At 37.4% G+C, this 15,671-nt stretch overlaps 1 protein-coding gene and 1 long non-coding RNA gene across 2 annotated transcripts; one reads left to right on the top strand and one right to left on the bottom strand.

The window, feature by feature from the left end:
* Nucleotides 1-4,510: 4,510 nt before the first annotated feature.
* Nucleotides 4,511-14,832, top strand: LOC309674775 (cytochrome P450 2J2-like; the record flags this gene model as incomplete). The annotated part of the gene is made up of 9 exons (XM_082486923.1): nucleotides 4,511-4,681; nucleotides 5,734-5,896; nucleotides 6,439-6,588; nucleotides 8,101-8,261; nucleotides 9,825-9,998; nucleotides 10,229-10,370; nucleotides 11,029-11,216; nucleotides 12,066-12,207; nucleotides 14,654-14,832. The coding sequence occupies 9 exons, from the start codon at nucleotides 4,511-4,513 to the stop codon at nucleotides 14,830-14,832; spliced, it is 1,470 nt and encodes a 489-aa protein (XP_082343049.1).
* Nucleotides 8,456-11,966, bottom strand: LOC309674776. Its single transcript, XR_014269424.1, has 3 exons — nucleotides 11,901-11,966; nucleotides 9,177-9,248; nucleotides 8,456-8,468 (listed from the first exon to the last, which is right to left on the bottom strand). It is a non-coding gene; the product is annotated as an uncharacterized lncRNA (long non-coding RNA).
* Nucleotides 14,833-15,671: the final 839 nt, after the last annotated feature.

Below are 15,671 nucleotides of genomic sequence, written 5' to 3'. Positions count from 1 at the left end.
AGGAACAGCTAAATTGAGAAATGCAAATTAGTGTCTCCACTCAAAAACAAACAAACCAAAAAAACCCACAAACCAAAAACCACAAACAACCCTGCTTAGCAATTGTCTGCTCTGTTTAGCCTGACGTCAGACCAGTCACCACACACTCACTACCATGCCAAGCAATAGATGCACAGCATGGAACCACTCAGTATTTTCTAACACACACTGAACCTGTAGAGACAGCAGAAAAAGAGCCCTGATATTTTGGGGACAGCAGATGCCACACACTTTGGGCAGAGGAATACTAGGAACCCTTTCCAGCCCCAGCATGCCACATTTATCATTTGTTTGCTTCACACCTTTCCAAAGATGCTGTTCTTTCCACGTCCTCTGCAGTCGTTGCATTTGCTTCCCACTCCTATGGCCTAAAACCTTCATTACAACAGCAGATTTCCTCATCTGCTCAAAACAACCAAACTTAACATCTGTCATCTTGACTGGTGAGCTCTTGTAATAGTATTTGTGTCAGAGGAGAGCGAGCAAGATTTATGTGACGAGCTACTGCTCACATATACTCAAAACATTAAAATGAGGAATACTGAATTCATCTAAAACAGCTGCCTTGCTTTTCACTTCCTTGTAAACTTCAGCCTCAGCTTTTCTGAAATAACTTTACCTCACCATACTTCAGCGTGCCCACAGCTCTCGCCTGGAAGGAGGAAAACACATAGTGCCCAAAAAGCCAGGCTCAGACTAAGCCTCTTGTTTCGCCCGGCATTACCCAGCAGGACCCAGATTTACCCTGCAGAATGGTCTAGGAGAGCAGGCAGCAGGACAGGGTCGCTGAGACAGCAGCAAGACCACTCACACGGGATACACTGCAACACTGCAATGCAAAGTATGCAGCAAAGAGAGGGGACCTCGCTAGTAATGGAGTACCCCATGTGTGTGAGGTTTTATGTCAAATTAACTAATCTTGGTAACGAGAACACACATTTATGAGTGAATCATTTAATCGAAATGGAGTACAATACCAGACCTATGCAGAAAAGGTGTAGTATTATGTCAGTGACTGAGCTCCCCCATGACTGAAGTGAGACAGCAACACTTACCACAACACTGATCAGAGGGGCTGCAAGGGCAAGAAATGTCACAGAAAATAGACTTCAACACCACGACACAGGCTGGGCAGACACCACGCTGTGCCACAATACACAGGCTCAGTCTTTACAAACTGCCAGTGACTGCTTCAAGGAGCAACCACTTAGGGACCTCAAAGCAAAGCTGCTGCTCGTTCAGTATGGTGGGCACCAAGCAATCGCCAGACAGAAGTGTCCTACTGTATTTATTTTTTATAACAATGCTTTCAGTTTCTGATTGCTCTAGGGCACAGCCACCTGTGGGTTCCACAAAACATTAAGCTAGAAAACAACAGGGTTACAAAGCATAATTAATAATCAATGACATACCAAGCCTGACCACTCAGATTTATAAATAAAAAGGTTTAATAAAATAAATAAGTTGACTTGAGGGACAAGGACAGTATTTTGTGATATTAAATTTGTCAGTATAGAAGCTCACTAAAATTTGACTATTTCACACTGGGCTCTTTTTCTTTTTAAAGTTTCATTATAATCACCATTATTAATAGGTAATTTCAAGGCTCAACTCATCTTAATTCCAGTAATTTTGAAGTGTATAAATCATACCCTAATTGATGGCATATGTGCATCAACAGCTTTCGTCTCTCACTGTTGCAAAACTTCCAAACTTGGCAAATTATTCTGTGCACAAACAATAAACAGAATAGCCCTTGCTTCCTTTTAACCAGACAGGACTGGCTGAAGGAAAAGGAAAGGGGGGGGGGGGGGGGGGGGGGGGGGGGGAGATATGAAGAAGTGAAGTTCTGATGTGCACAAGCAGCAAGTCAAGTTACTTGGAAAATTTCATCAGGTAACTCATTTTAAAGTCTCAAATAGCATCAAAACCTGAAAAATTTGATAGATAAATGACTGCTCAATGTCATAACTCAATAACACTGCAATTTTTGGCAAAGATAAGAGTTATCCTGGAACCATCAGAATTCACTGATAAACAGTATTTACTTACAAATTGCTTCTCTCAGTTTTTTGTCTATTTAACTCTTGAAATGCAAGATTTATGGAACCATGCTGCTGAAAATTATGCTCCTTAACCTTCTTCGTTTCCAACTCCACAAATGGATAAAAAAGGCACACAGGCATGCTCCTTACCCTCTGACGGCTTCTCCACTTCCACGCTTTCTGGAAAGCATCTGCATGCACAGCCAACTAAAGCAGAAAAGCTGCATGATACTGCGCAGAGAAGTCAAGTGGTGGCTGCTCAGAAACGTAAAGCAAGCAAATGCTGCAATGTCGCTCCTTCTCTGCAGCCCCCTGAAACTCCCTAATATTTCATGCTTGAATCTGAAATTATTAAAATCCGCTAAAGCAAAAAAAAAGACAAATGCTCATCCACATGTTTTTCAAGACTGAATGATGCAAGATTATATTTAACACATTTTCTTTTATTAGCCTACACCAAAAAAAAAAAAAAGTCAAACTCATTAGAAAACTAACTGAAATGAGCTTCCATACCTGTAACCTGATAGCTGCTTGAAGTTTAAGGGAATTCACAGGAGTTCTTACGCCGCCCATGGACAGCATTAAACCTTTATATTTCATGATCATAACACACACTGAATCCAATCAATAACCTTGATGTTGCTGAAAATTTTTGAGCTGGAAACTGCAGACTGGAAAATTCAGCAAACCTGCTCAGAGAAATTATGATAAAATTTTAAAATAGGCAACTTGTACAATTGTATGGATTCCCTTAATCTCCTATAGTTACTTGAAGATACACCATAACATTAGCTGAGTTCTTGATCAAAGTGTTGAAAAACCTAATGTAATATAACAGCTAGTAAAAAAACCCACAAACTGTACAAAGTAAGACTTCATAGAGAGATTCACAAGGCACCAAATAATCAAGAGATAAAGAAAGCTGTTTTACAGCCACAGTATAAGGTATGTAAACTACTGTAGCTAAGGCTTATGTTCAGCTAAAAGATGGTATTTCGGACCAAATTCTGAAGCACAATACATACTAATATCACTCAAACTGGGAAGTCCCATATATCTTTGAGAGTTATACATCATCTTTCCTTTGCCTCCTAAATTCCAAAGGAGATGGTTCCTGACAATTCACTTAGCAGACAGAGGCACCCTAAGTCGTCTCCAGGTCCTCTACTGCACTTCTGAATCAGCAAGATCTCCAAATTCTACATTGCCCAGGGGCTGAAAAAGCAACAAGTAGGATCAGCTTTAAGAGAAAATAGATTTTGCCATCCTAACAGTAGTAGATATAATGGGAGATAAGGTCTGAAATCCTGTCCCAAATGAATAATTTAAAAAAATTACCTGACGGGAGTCCAAAGAGATTACCTAAATCCATCATCTTGTCCCAAAACACCAAAATTATGCCATTTCTGTTTGCTTTCCAGTGGTGGAAATTCCCAAAACTTTCAAAGCAACCTATTCCAGTCCATACATTACATCAAAGTCAGTAAATAACACGTAAGAAAAGTAAGCCTCTTTTTAAGTTAGTTTGCTACACATTGGTACAAACCTTTCCTGGAAAGCTTATGGGATCCACAAATCAATAAAGATTAAAAGTTTTGCCTCTTTCTTTAGTTTATTTATTCTTTTTTACAGATAAAATAGAACCTGGGCATTTTTTAACCTCTAAAATTTGCACCAGGAAATGTTAATCCTTATCATTAAACAAAAAAAATAATAAAATTTAGAAAACACCATATACTGGTGTGAAAACACTGGACAGAAAAATAATCTCTCAATTGTGTTCTGCATAATATCGTAACTTAACCTCGAATATGAAGAAAGGGGAAAATAGATACTCTCCTAATACTTAAATTACACTTTTTTTTTTAAGATGTTAATTTAGCTTTATGTTACGTGAATTCAATTCTTTTTCATCTCAGAGACCATATCCTAACAGACAGGTATTGTGTAGATCTTTCTTCTTCTATAAAAGAAACCACATAATAATTGTAGTATTTCAGAAAGATAATAAGTAATGCATCCTTGGTATTTTAATGTTTAACTACAGGAAACTGCATGACGTGTTACCATTATGCAAGACTTGTATAACTGCTTAGTAATTAGCATTTAGACACAGTATCAATACTAAGAAGGAAAAAAATTCTAAGTGGAAAAAAGACAGATCACAGTTACAGGTCATAAAAGTAGGCGTGGCCTGGCTAACTGCAAGGGATCACATATTTCAGTTTTCCAAGGATTCAGCTTGGCAAAACTGTAGATTGTCAGGGAGATGGCTAAAGCAGACATGTATTCTTTAGAAAGAGTTTGACTTCAGTCGAAGGAAACTCATCTACACAACTCCAAATTTTCAGAGGAAGTCATACGCAAAAAAGACCAAACCAACACCAAAACCCAAAACAAAAGTTAGAAATTATAATTTTTATAAGATGTTGGGGACTGCTGAGTTTTTTATAGCTCTAGTAGTAGGTCTCCTGATTTTGCAATTCCTAAAGCTGCAATGGATGCGTACCCAGCTTCCTCCAGGACCAGTTCCCCTCCCCATCATCGGAAATTTGTGGCTGCTGGACTTCAAACTTCGTCGAGAAACTCTCACTAAGGTATTTATTTATCTCTACAGTTGAAAATCAGTCTGAATCTATTTTAACTCAAATTGTACATTGCATAGGAACAGTCTAAACTTGGAATTATTTTTTTTTAAACCTCAAGCTTGATTATCAGCCAATTTCAAAGAATCCAAGGACCCTGCATTATTAAAAATATTTGAGTAATAAGTGCCATAATTGCTTTACTTCTTGTTATTTTCCTCCTCTTTTGGATACAGTAACATTATCACAAGCACTGTCAATAGCATGATCTTCCATTGACAGTTTCATTCTCTGTTTCTGTGTTGATATCTAGCCCTGTAAACCACCTCTAGTAGAACTTCCTTTGCCTGACACCAATGTCACTGGAACATCTCCAGGCCACGAGTGGTCTGATCTCCATTGGAAGACCAAACATATACTCTAAACTGACTTTTTCTTAGTTGTACAGCAAAAATATTTATTGGCTGCAGGAAACAGTTTATTACTAAAACAAAGCAGGAAAAAATGATTGCTGTTATGTTCACAGCATGATTCCTTTATAAACCAATTAAAACTATTTTTAAAAGTAAGGAACTTGCTTCAAACTATTTTAAGGAAAAATACAAGCATGATCTGAGGAAAGACAATAGAGAGAAACGAGAAAAATCACATGGAAGCTATAGGAAAAAATACAAAAACATTTCTTTGCTTTCTTCAGACATTAGAGGTAAGAAAATATGATAATTTTGGTTCATTAATAAAATAAACAGAAAAGCTCTGAGATTTTGCCTGTATGCATTTGTTCTTTGATTCTGACCTGACAGAGAAGACCTCTGTTCCTCTTTCTGTGAATTTTTCAGAGCTGGTCTTCTGAGAGATGTCCTTAGTATCTATTCCATAAAGTAGGATTATCTTCTCTTCCCAAAGCACCTTACAACAGAAGGCTAAATTCTTCTGAATCCTGTAATGCAATTTGGTGTTGGCAAACAGGTTTAGTTACAACTACAGAAAACTCTTAAAATTAGTATTTAAGTGTATACATTCCCTGGTTTATATTTATTAATTTACTGTTATTAACTCTTCAGTTATCCAAAATCTATGGAAATATCTACACATTGTGGATGGGACGGACACCTATGGTTGTACTAAATGGGTACAAAGCAGTAAAGGATGGCATTGTCACCCATTCAGAGGAAGTTTCCGGAAGACCTCTCACCCCATTCTACAGGGATATGATGGGCGAGAAAGGTACAAGGTGTTACACAAAACTGAAATATGCACAAGATGTAAAGAAGAAAGACGCTTTCCTCAATGTACACACATACATGAGTTACTGCTATACAAGTACATAACTGGGCTTACATAGCAAAAAGGTTCCATGCATAGCTAGCATATCAAGAAAAGGAAAAAACTAAAATTTCGCCTTTTACAAAGTTTACTTCTACTGACATTTTTTCTTCCCAATAGATTCAAAGGAATATTTGCCTAGAGAAGTTGCCCTTCAGTTGTATCACTTCTAAAACAGAAAACTGTTCATGTAGAAGACATCTATAGACAAAGCTGTTCTGTCCTTACCAAAACCCACTATCACCCAGTTTCCAGGGTCACATTTATAAGGAGCTATATAGCTGAGAATCGTAAAAACCTAAGTTAGAGACTAAAAGTCAGTATGTGAAACCACAGTTCTTCTTTGTTGGTGAAACATAACCTAATCTAGAATTGAATTTTGCCTCCTGTAGTGAAAGGATTTCCCTTCCCAGCAATGAAATAAATGTTTCTGTGGTCTTCAGGTATTTTTCTGACGAGCGGGCACACCTGGAAGCAACAGAGACGCTTTGGTATGACAATTATAAGAAGTCTGGCGCTCGGCAAGAACAATTTGGAGCATCAAATTCAAACAGAGGCCTGTCACCTTGTGAACATCTTTGCAATCACAAAAGGTAAATTCACTAGAAGAATAACACAGAGCTTTTTCTGAAATATAGTAGATTAGGGGAGTAAAAGTTTCACAATACATTTTTACAAGTAATATAGATATTTTTCATATTAGTGGGACTTCTACTGGCTACTTAATTGCATTCTTAGCAAAAAATGTTTTGTCTGCACAGCAGGCAATATAAAAATGTTTTTTGAAATAAGGATAGTAAAAAAAATGTTTATTATCAACACATTCATGGGGACAGCTGGTAACAATTCTTACATTCAAGGAGTATAGGAAAACCCTATGTTCTTTTCCATAAAGTACACAATTTGTGACCTGCTGCAAGTTGTTCTAGGACAGCAGGCCTTTAGGATTTGGCAGAGAAAGAACCCCAACACAAGGAATGTATCATTCACTTGTCCAACAAAACTTCTTTTTAAGGTTTGGATGAAATAGAAACCAATAGAATTTTAGCAAGATGGCAAAATAAAGCAATTAAATCTAAATATTCTGAACAGCCAAATCCCTCACCCACATCGTGTTCCATACCGATGTGAAAACACAAAGAAGTCGCCCAAGGTCTCCCTCCAACTCTCCTTGCACTAGACACAGCAAAATGGCCCATCTCTCTTCTGAGAGCAACACATTCACAGATCTTTAAAATGTAAAAGATCAACAAACCATCGACTCGGGGTACCTGTACAGCTCAAATCTTTACCTTCCATGCAATCCTTCCTCAATTTTAAACTCATTAATTGTATTTACACTTTCCAAGGAGGACTACAAGCATTGGACTGAAGTCAGATGCTATCTAGATATGGTGCTCGGCACACGGTTAAGAATTAGGCCCTGTAGAGTTTAGATAACAGTTAGACTTGATGATCTTAAAGGCCTTTTCCAGCCATAACGATTCTGTGTGATCTACCATTTTCCATAGTAGCATAATTCAAAGCTTCTCCTTGCCATTGAAATGTGTAATTAATTCATTTTTTTCTGGATTTAACCTTTTAAATGGGAGCTGTTTTCCAATTCACTATGTGAGTTTTGCCTTTTGAGTCTGTGGGGAAAAAACATACAGTTGAATTGTTAAGCTGTACTTGAAAAACAAAAGGAGACAAATAATTTTCAACATGACTAAGAAATTAAAACTTTAATTTTTTTTTTCTTTTTTGGGGGGGATCATTGCTTTTGGTTTTTAATTGCCAAACAATTATCTGACTCCAGATTTGAAGGCATATGTTCAATTGCTTGAGTTTTCACACAACCCAGACCACAATTCAAAAAGGGGAAAAGAAACCTAATGTTTGTCTTCTCAAAACCAATAATCACTGTATTTTATAAAAAGCAGATTGAAAATAAAGATTCCCTGCACTTACAATCCATACAGTTAATTTGTATTAAACTAGAGTTTACTTGTGTGAAACTTAAGTAGTCTGGAACTACTAATACTTTTACCATTAAAAAAAAATATTCCTCATTTTTCTTACTGTAGTCTATTCAGAAATATTCATGGTACCTCCTATATTCACAGGCAAACCTTTCGACCCCCACACTTTCATTGTCCATGCTATTGCAAATATAATTTGTGCTGTTGTTTTTGGTCATCGCTTCTCCAGCAACGATGAATCTTTCAGCAAGCTTATTAAAGCTGTTTCTTTTGTGATCTACTTTCAAGCTACTATCTGGGGCAGGGTAAGAGTCTAATTTTCTTGTTGTTATTCCTTAAAGTGCATTTGCATTTCACAAATCAAACCAAACAAATTAAAAGTCAGTGACGATTATTCCCAAATGTTTCCATACCATTGTTCTGCAAGCCATTGTGCAGTAATAAATTAATACATACCTTGCATATGTCATTACTGCCTTACAGTCCTTCTTTATGTCAGTAAATCACGTGTCCTAAAATTTAAATTCTAGATCATCACTGGTTTTCACAGATTTCCAAAATATATAATGTATTTCAAATGAGTAATCATTTGCAGAGTACTGTGTATGTAAGATTCTTAAATCTTAAAATGAAAGCAACTTGTAAAATTTAATTTTAATTTAGTCTTGAGAATACAAAAGTCCAATTAACAAGAACTAAGTCTTCAAAGTCCTATTCTTTTGAGTAGATAGCTTGCATCTCATGTAATTCATATTACCACAAAGATCTGAGTTATTCTGAGATTCCTATAAGATAGAGATGACAATTGTATCACATCAAAAAGAATCTTTTTAAGTTCTTGAAAGCTATTGCTTATATTGTGCAGATTTTGGCACACTAGCATTCTATAACACCATCAGGTTCTCCAACACTTTCATACACAGACGCCTCAAAGAGAAATCGGAGTAAAAATCAAGGTTGAGAAAATCTGCCTGGAGCCAGATTCATCCCTCAATTACTCCAATTCACCCATTTTCAGAAGCCCCTACTGCATAATTAGGTATACATCCAAAAAGTGAAATATAATCATTCTCCTGCTCTCTGTGACCTCATACCCACTATTACATGACACTGACAATTTGGTCAGCTGATGGCGGTCCTAGAGGCTGAAGTCCTTTCACAAAACACACACAATGCAAAGAAATGCAAATAATTATTCTCCCCTCAACAAACACACATACCAGTTTCTTCTGGAGGAAAGCCTTCTGAGACTGAGAGCTCAAGTCAGCTTCTACAACTTTTCAGTCTTCAACCTATCTATGAAGGATAGAAAGTGTGGCTATTGAATATTGACAACACGATCATAAAAATTTAGACTGCTGCATACTACCAACAGCTCATTAACAAATCTCAAACAAGTTTTCCTCGATGTCAATTCACTTAGAGGGCATTGTAAAGATCTCATAATCCCTCTTAAAAATGTAGAATAATTTACATTGGAAGAGATGTCTGTGTGTCAGCTAATCAGCTAATCTGTGTGTCAGCTCAAAGCAGGTCTAATTAGATCAGGTTGTTTAGGGACTTGTGTGGTCAAGTCTTGAAGTCTCCAAAAATGGAGATTTCCCACAGACTCTCTCAGAAATCTGTTCCCAGTATTTAATCTATCTCCTGGTAAAAATAAAACAATTTTAAAAAACACCACCAAAAAAATAAATAAATAGTATTTTCTTACATCTAATCAGAATTTCCCATATTCTGACTTATGTCCATGGCCTCTCATACTAATCAGGAGCCCACATGTTGCAGTGACTTCAGAGTTATCAGGAAATCAGAATTGGGTTCTCAGTTTAAAAGAGCTCATGTTTCTTCCTTTTTGTTTAAAATCACAGATGTATGATGCTTTCCCATGGTTTATGCACCATTTCCCAGGACCTCATCAGAAAGTGTTTGCATACAATGACTTCATGCACAATTTAGTTATGAAGGAGGTCCAGACTCATGAGACACGGAACACAGGTGAACCACAAGATCTCATTGACTTCTACCTAGCTCAAATAACAAAAGTAAGTATTTGTTTATCACATTATCCCCTCCTTGGCCTCAATGCCTACTACAAATACTTGCTGTTTAAGTAACTGCTATGGAATTCTTATATGCAGAGTTTGTTTAGCACTGAAGGTTTTTGTTTTGGTGGGCTGCTCACTGCTTTTATCAAACAATGACAATTTCTATGTGACAGATGAAATGTCTGAAATTATCCACTTCATAGTCTTCTCGTTAATGTACCCTACAGACCAAAGATGACCCTACTTCTACCTTTAATAAAGACAACATGGTTCAGACTGTGGTCGATCTTTTGCTGGGAGGGACAGAAACAACAAGTACCACCCTTCTCTGGGCACTGCTCTATATGGTACAATACCCAGAAATACAAGGTGAGCAAAAGCATTATCAGAGAACTGCATTCAACATTACATCATAATGAACTCTATTAAAGTGTAATTATTAGCTCAATCACTTGCAATACATCAAAATAACCCTTAACAATGAATATGAATGTTGGTACATGAACAACTGAGATCTAGAAAATGAAAAATTAATAAATGAAACAAAAGTGTGCTTTCTCCCCCCAGTTCAGGAAGAAGCAACACTAGCAGAAATTACTAGTAGCCACTGTTTTATCTAGAAGGGGATGGCAAAGACAGAATAACAACCTAAAGACATTTCATATGCAACCTGGTCTCCTCCTAACCTTCAAAGTGGAAAAGCTTTAAAAAAGTACCTGGTCTGATGTGTATTTATAAACATAACAGAAATTTCACCTGTAATTTCAAATTTTAATCCTTTTTTTGAAACATAGAACTGTCCTATCCTCATCATCAGGTGGGATTTGTCTTAAATGAGAAGTCATCTTGTGCTGTGGGGATATGCGCTTTCTTGATCAACTAAAACCAACATAGCAGGCAAACCACATGCCAACTCATTTCATGGCAACATAATTACTTTTTTTTCCCCAGTCCTGGACCATAGTCATACAGAAACCTCCTGGAAAAGGTGGGGAGGGGAAGTAAAAATATGTTCATTTCTCTGCAGAAAAGGTTCAAAGAGAGATAGAGACTGTTCTGGAACCCTCTCATCTCATCAGCTATGAAGACAGAAAAAAACTGCCATATACAAACGCTGTGATTCATGAGGCTTTGCGGTACAGCAACGTGACTTCTGTTGGGGTCCCTCGACAATGTGTGAGGAATACAACTTTGCTGGGCTTTCACATTAAAAAGGTACAGAGTATACCTCCATCTTTTTTAAAGCTTTGAGCTATTAATATTTAGTATTTATATGACATTAGCTTCTACAGTTCCTACCTTTGAATAGGCAGCACATGGTAGCACGTCACAGACACGAAACAAAGCTGAATGCTCTGAACCACAGCAAAGTCTACATTAACAGATGCAAAATAAAGCTTGGGAAAAGGCTAACAGCACAAGTAGCAAACACAAGGAAAACTGAAGTCTTTCTTCTCACTAGTCAAATATGGATGATGTCTGGGCATCAAAGCAGAACATGTGTTTTAAGGAATGGTGAAGAAATGAGGTTTAGTGAATGCCAAGCCAGCTAATTTTCACACACAAGGGAGCAGCCTGGAGCAACCTATAGTCATCCCTGACAAAACAAACACACACACAAAAACCACACGCTTCAGATGATGGCAGCTCAGTACAGAGAGAGATCCAATAGCCATATTGGCATGATATAAATGTCCCGAATATATTAAGCATAAAATTGATGTGATGCAATTGAAAGATCCAGTGAAGTGTACAAAAAATAAAAAGGAAGGTGTTATGATTAGTCTGGCAAGTAAGTAAAACAACCCAAGCTCCACTCTAGCTTAGACATGAAGACACTTCAATAGTCCTGACAGAAGATAATTTAGACAAAGGCAAACGTAACACGTTATAACAAACCCTTGTATTTTCTGTTTGTTATGCCTGGACGTGCACAGGAAAAGACCGAGTTGAATCCAAACACCGGGCTGCAGGCAGAGGATAGCATATTATCTATTAGAGAGTAGGGAAGTCCAAAAAAGGAATCAATCATACATGGAAAACAATCTCTGCTTCTTCTTTCAGGGCACACTTGTATTGCCAAATCTGCACTCTGTTGTGTACGACTCTGAGCACTGGGCGACCCCTTGGAAGTTCAACCCAAATCATTTCCTTGATTTGGATGGCAATTTTGTGAACAAAGAGGCATTCTTACCTTTCTCAGCAGGTAATGCCCTGACATTTGAATATTCCTGTTCACTGTGTCTTGCAGCAAGATTAAAAACACTATTTCTAAATTTCGAAATTTTAAAAACATACTTTTATAAAAATGCTTTTGACACAAAGATTTAAAGTCAGGTTTCTACTGTAAGAGCCACAAATATTTTCTTGCATTTTATATTTTTCATACCTTCAAACAGAGGATGAGCACAGCTAAGAGACATAATGTTATCTCCTTGGTGTATGGACGGTTCCTACTATAAAAGTATCTGAGCTCCTTAGTCCCCAATGTAACACCCCTTGTAGTCCCCTTGGTAACACCCTCAAATCAGAAAATCAATTTATTTTCACCTTACAAACAGGAAACCCAAAGACAAAAATAATATGGATTTGGCAAAATATACAGAGACTATCTGTGGTAAAGCAGGAAACCAAACCTCAAACTCCCAAGTCCTATAGTAACAGTATAGCACCAGGTTCTCTTGTATCTCCAGAAAACTAACAAAATCCAGTCTTCACAGTAGAATATTATTAGGTTAAAAAAAAAATAAAAATCTAACTTTTCAAAAGCATATTACGATGTAAAACTTACCCAATTTACAATGCAAGATGCAGTGATTCAAAGACATGGGAGAGAGAGTAAAAAGCAGTATAAAACATTACTCAGAGAGCTTCTCTAGACAAGTTTCTTCAACAAACATACTACTAGGAAAAGCAGCACAGAACAGGAAGCTGGCATTACTTACTGAAAATTAAAATATAAAAAGTGAACAATAAAAACACTGAGGCTTTTCTATGTTACTGTGACAGATTATACTACCATATATTTGCTGTAGATAAAAAGCAAACAGTATGCTAAATAACACATAAAGCAGATTAAAGACAGTAAATCCAGATTTTAAAACCATTTGCCCAAATTGCCCATAAATCCCAAAATTGTATTTCCAAAACAGGTACTTAGCATCTTACCTCCTTTACTCACCAAATGTCCACTAGTTTACATGAATCAAGACAACTAATTTAGATTACCATTTCAACCCAGACATAGGCAGTTTTCTTTTTTATTGGCTTTGGTTGTTTTCTGTTTTTATTATTTGAGTATTTACACATCCTGAATATGTATTTTTTTTTTTTTAGTCTGGAATATATAGATATCCTGAAATATACTGTGAAAACAATATGCCATGAGTCACTGACTCTATACATCACTGCACATGCAGTTTCATTCCCTTAGCTTACATATCTGCTCCTGGACAGTGTTAGGGATAGTGGGCTACAAGTACCCAATATAGCCCTTCTTAATTTCTGTTTAAGAAAGCTTGATTACATCCTTCTACTTAGCTTCAGAATTGCATATGACAATGCTCCAGTCCTCTCTCCTCAACAACCAAAGATACGACTCTGAAGTATATGAAGCCTTTTAAACTCTGGCTTAACTGAGCAGCAATTCGTGGTTCTCACAGAACAAAAAGCAAAAATAGAAAGTGTGAATCTCATACAAGCTCCAAGGGGAAAAAAAAAAAAAGAAACAAAAAAACAAAACAACCCCCAAAACAAACAAACAAAAAACCCAAACCCCACAGAACACAAAAAAAAAACCCAAGTTGATGTAATTAGAGATGTACAGTTTCTCAGTTAAATGTTTCCTCCCACCTCCAAAGGCATCTTCCGTCCTTACAGAAGGAAATAGGAAATAACTGTCTAACATTAACAGAATTTATGGAACTCGCAGAATCACAGAATAGCCAGGGTTGGAAAGGACCTCTAGAGATCATCTAGTCCAACCCCCCTGCCAGAGCAGGGTCACCTACAACAGGTTGCACAGGACAGCGTCCAGGCGGGTTTTGAATGTCTCCAGAGTGGGAGACTCCACAACCTCTCTGGGCAGCCTGTTCCAGTGCTCCACTACCCTCAAAGTAAAGAAGTTCCTCCTCATGTTAAGATGGAACTTCCTGTGTTCAAGCTTGTGCCCATTACCCCTCGTCCTATCAATGGGCACCACTGAAAAAGACTCCTCCCATCCCTCTGGCATCCTCCCTTTAAGTATTTGAAAGCATTAATAAGATCCCCCCTCATTCTTCTTTTCTCTAGACTAAAGAGACCCAAGTTCCTCAGCCTTTCCTCATATGAAAGATGTTCTAATCCCCTAATCATCTTCGTAGCACTTTGCTGGACCCTCTCTAGCAGATCCCTGTCTTTCTTGAACTGGGGAGCCCAGAACTGGACGCAGTACTCCAGATGCGGCCTCACCAGGGCAGAGTAGAGGGGGAGGATGACCTCCCTCGACCTGCTGGCCACACTCTTTTTGATGCACCCCAGGATGCCATTGGCCCTCTTGGCCACCAGGGCACATTGCTGGCTCATGGTCATCCTGTTGTCCAGTCGAATTTTGTTTCAGTTCTTTTTCAGAACTTAACTTTACACAAATAACCCTTTTCCCCTTTCTTCTGCAGGGCACCGTGTATGTTTGGGAGAACAGATGGCACGAGTCGAACTGTTTATCTTCTTTACCAACCTCCTTCGTGCATTCACATTCCAGCTCCCTGAGGGAATAAAGGAAATCAATTTGGAGTACATTTTGGGTGCAATACTGCAGCCACATCCATACAAACTCCGTGCTATTCCACGCTAGTCTGCAAGATACTACAATGCAGAAGGACTTAAACCAGTCAATAACTGCAGATATTTTAAAAACACATATCACTATCCTAACTGTATTCAAATGTAGGTAGCTCAGTACAGCAAATTAATATAGTGTTTTTTATTTAGGAGGTCTGACCTCATATAGTTGAGCTTTTTTAAATTAAGTGCACTTGCCAAAACTCATATAATTGCATTTTAGACATATACAAGTACACAATAATGTTACAAAAAAAAAAAAAGTATTCTCACATTCACAATAGCAATTAATTAGATGTAGGATTTTAGAGAAATTATCTGTATCAAGCAGTTTCCTGTATATGCACTCAGCTATCACACTCTTAAAATGGCACAACTGTTCTGATGTAGCAAGGATGCCTGAATTAAAAGAAAAAAAAAAAATTCTTTAGTACACTGTCACTTCTCTGTGTTCAGAGGTCTTTTCTTGCATCCTTTTGCAGAAAGTAACAGAGTATACACACTTAGTGTTGACTCCTTTTCCTTTCACACGCCCATAAAGCATTATATATTATAGTACAAACTTTACACACGCATAAATGATTGCAGAATGGAGCCTCTTATAATCATAGTCTCTTTAGAAATCCTTACACCTTTTTACTTTGCTTCCTTAGTATCCGATTCATATTTTGTCACAAGTCTCAAATCCAGGTGCTTTTATGAACCTTTCCTTCTTCTGTGTAGAAACACTATTATATCATCCCATAATTTCCTACTTGAAGGAAAAGGAACAGCCATTCAAGAAATTAAAAAAATACACAAAGATGCCAACATTTTTTAAAGCAGGGCACAGTAGAAATGTATTACTCACAG

Source organism: Vanellus vanellus (genome assembly GCF_965231255.1).
Source record: "Vanellus vanellus genome assembly, chromosome: 8".
Taxonomy (NCBI): Eukaryota; Metazoa; Chordata; class Aves; order Charadriiformes; family Charadriidae; genus Vanellus; species Vanellus vanellus.
The sequence above is the reverse complement of the archived record's forward strand: the minus strand, read 5'-3'. Positions and strand labels throughout refer to the sequence as shown.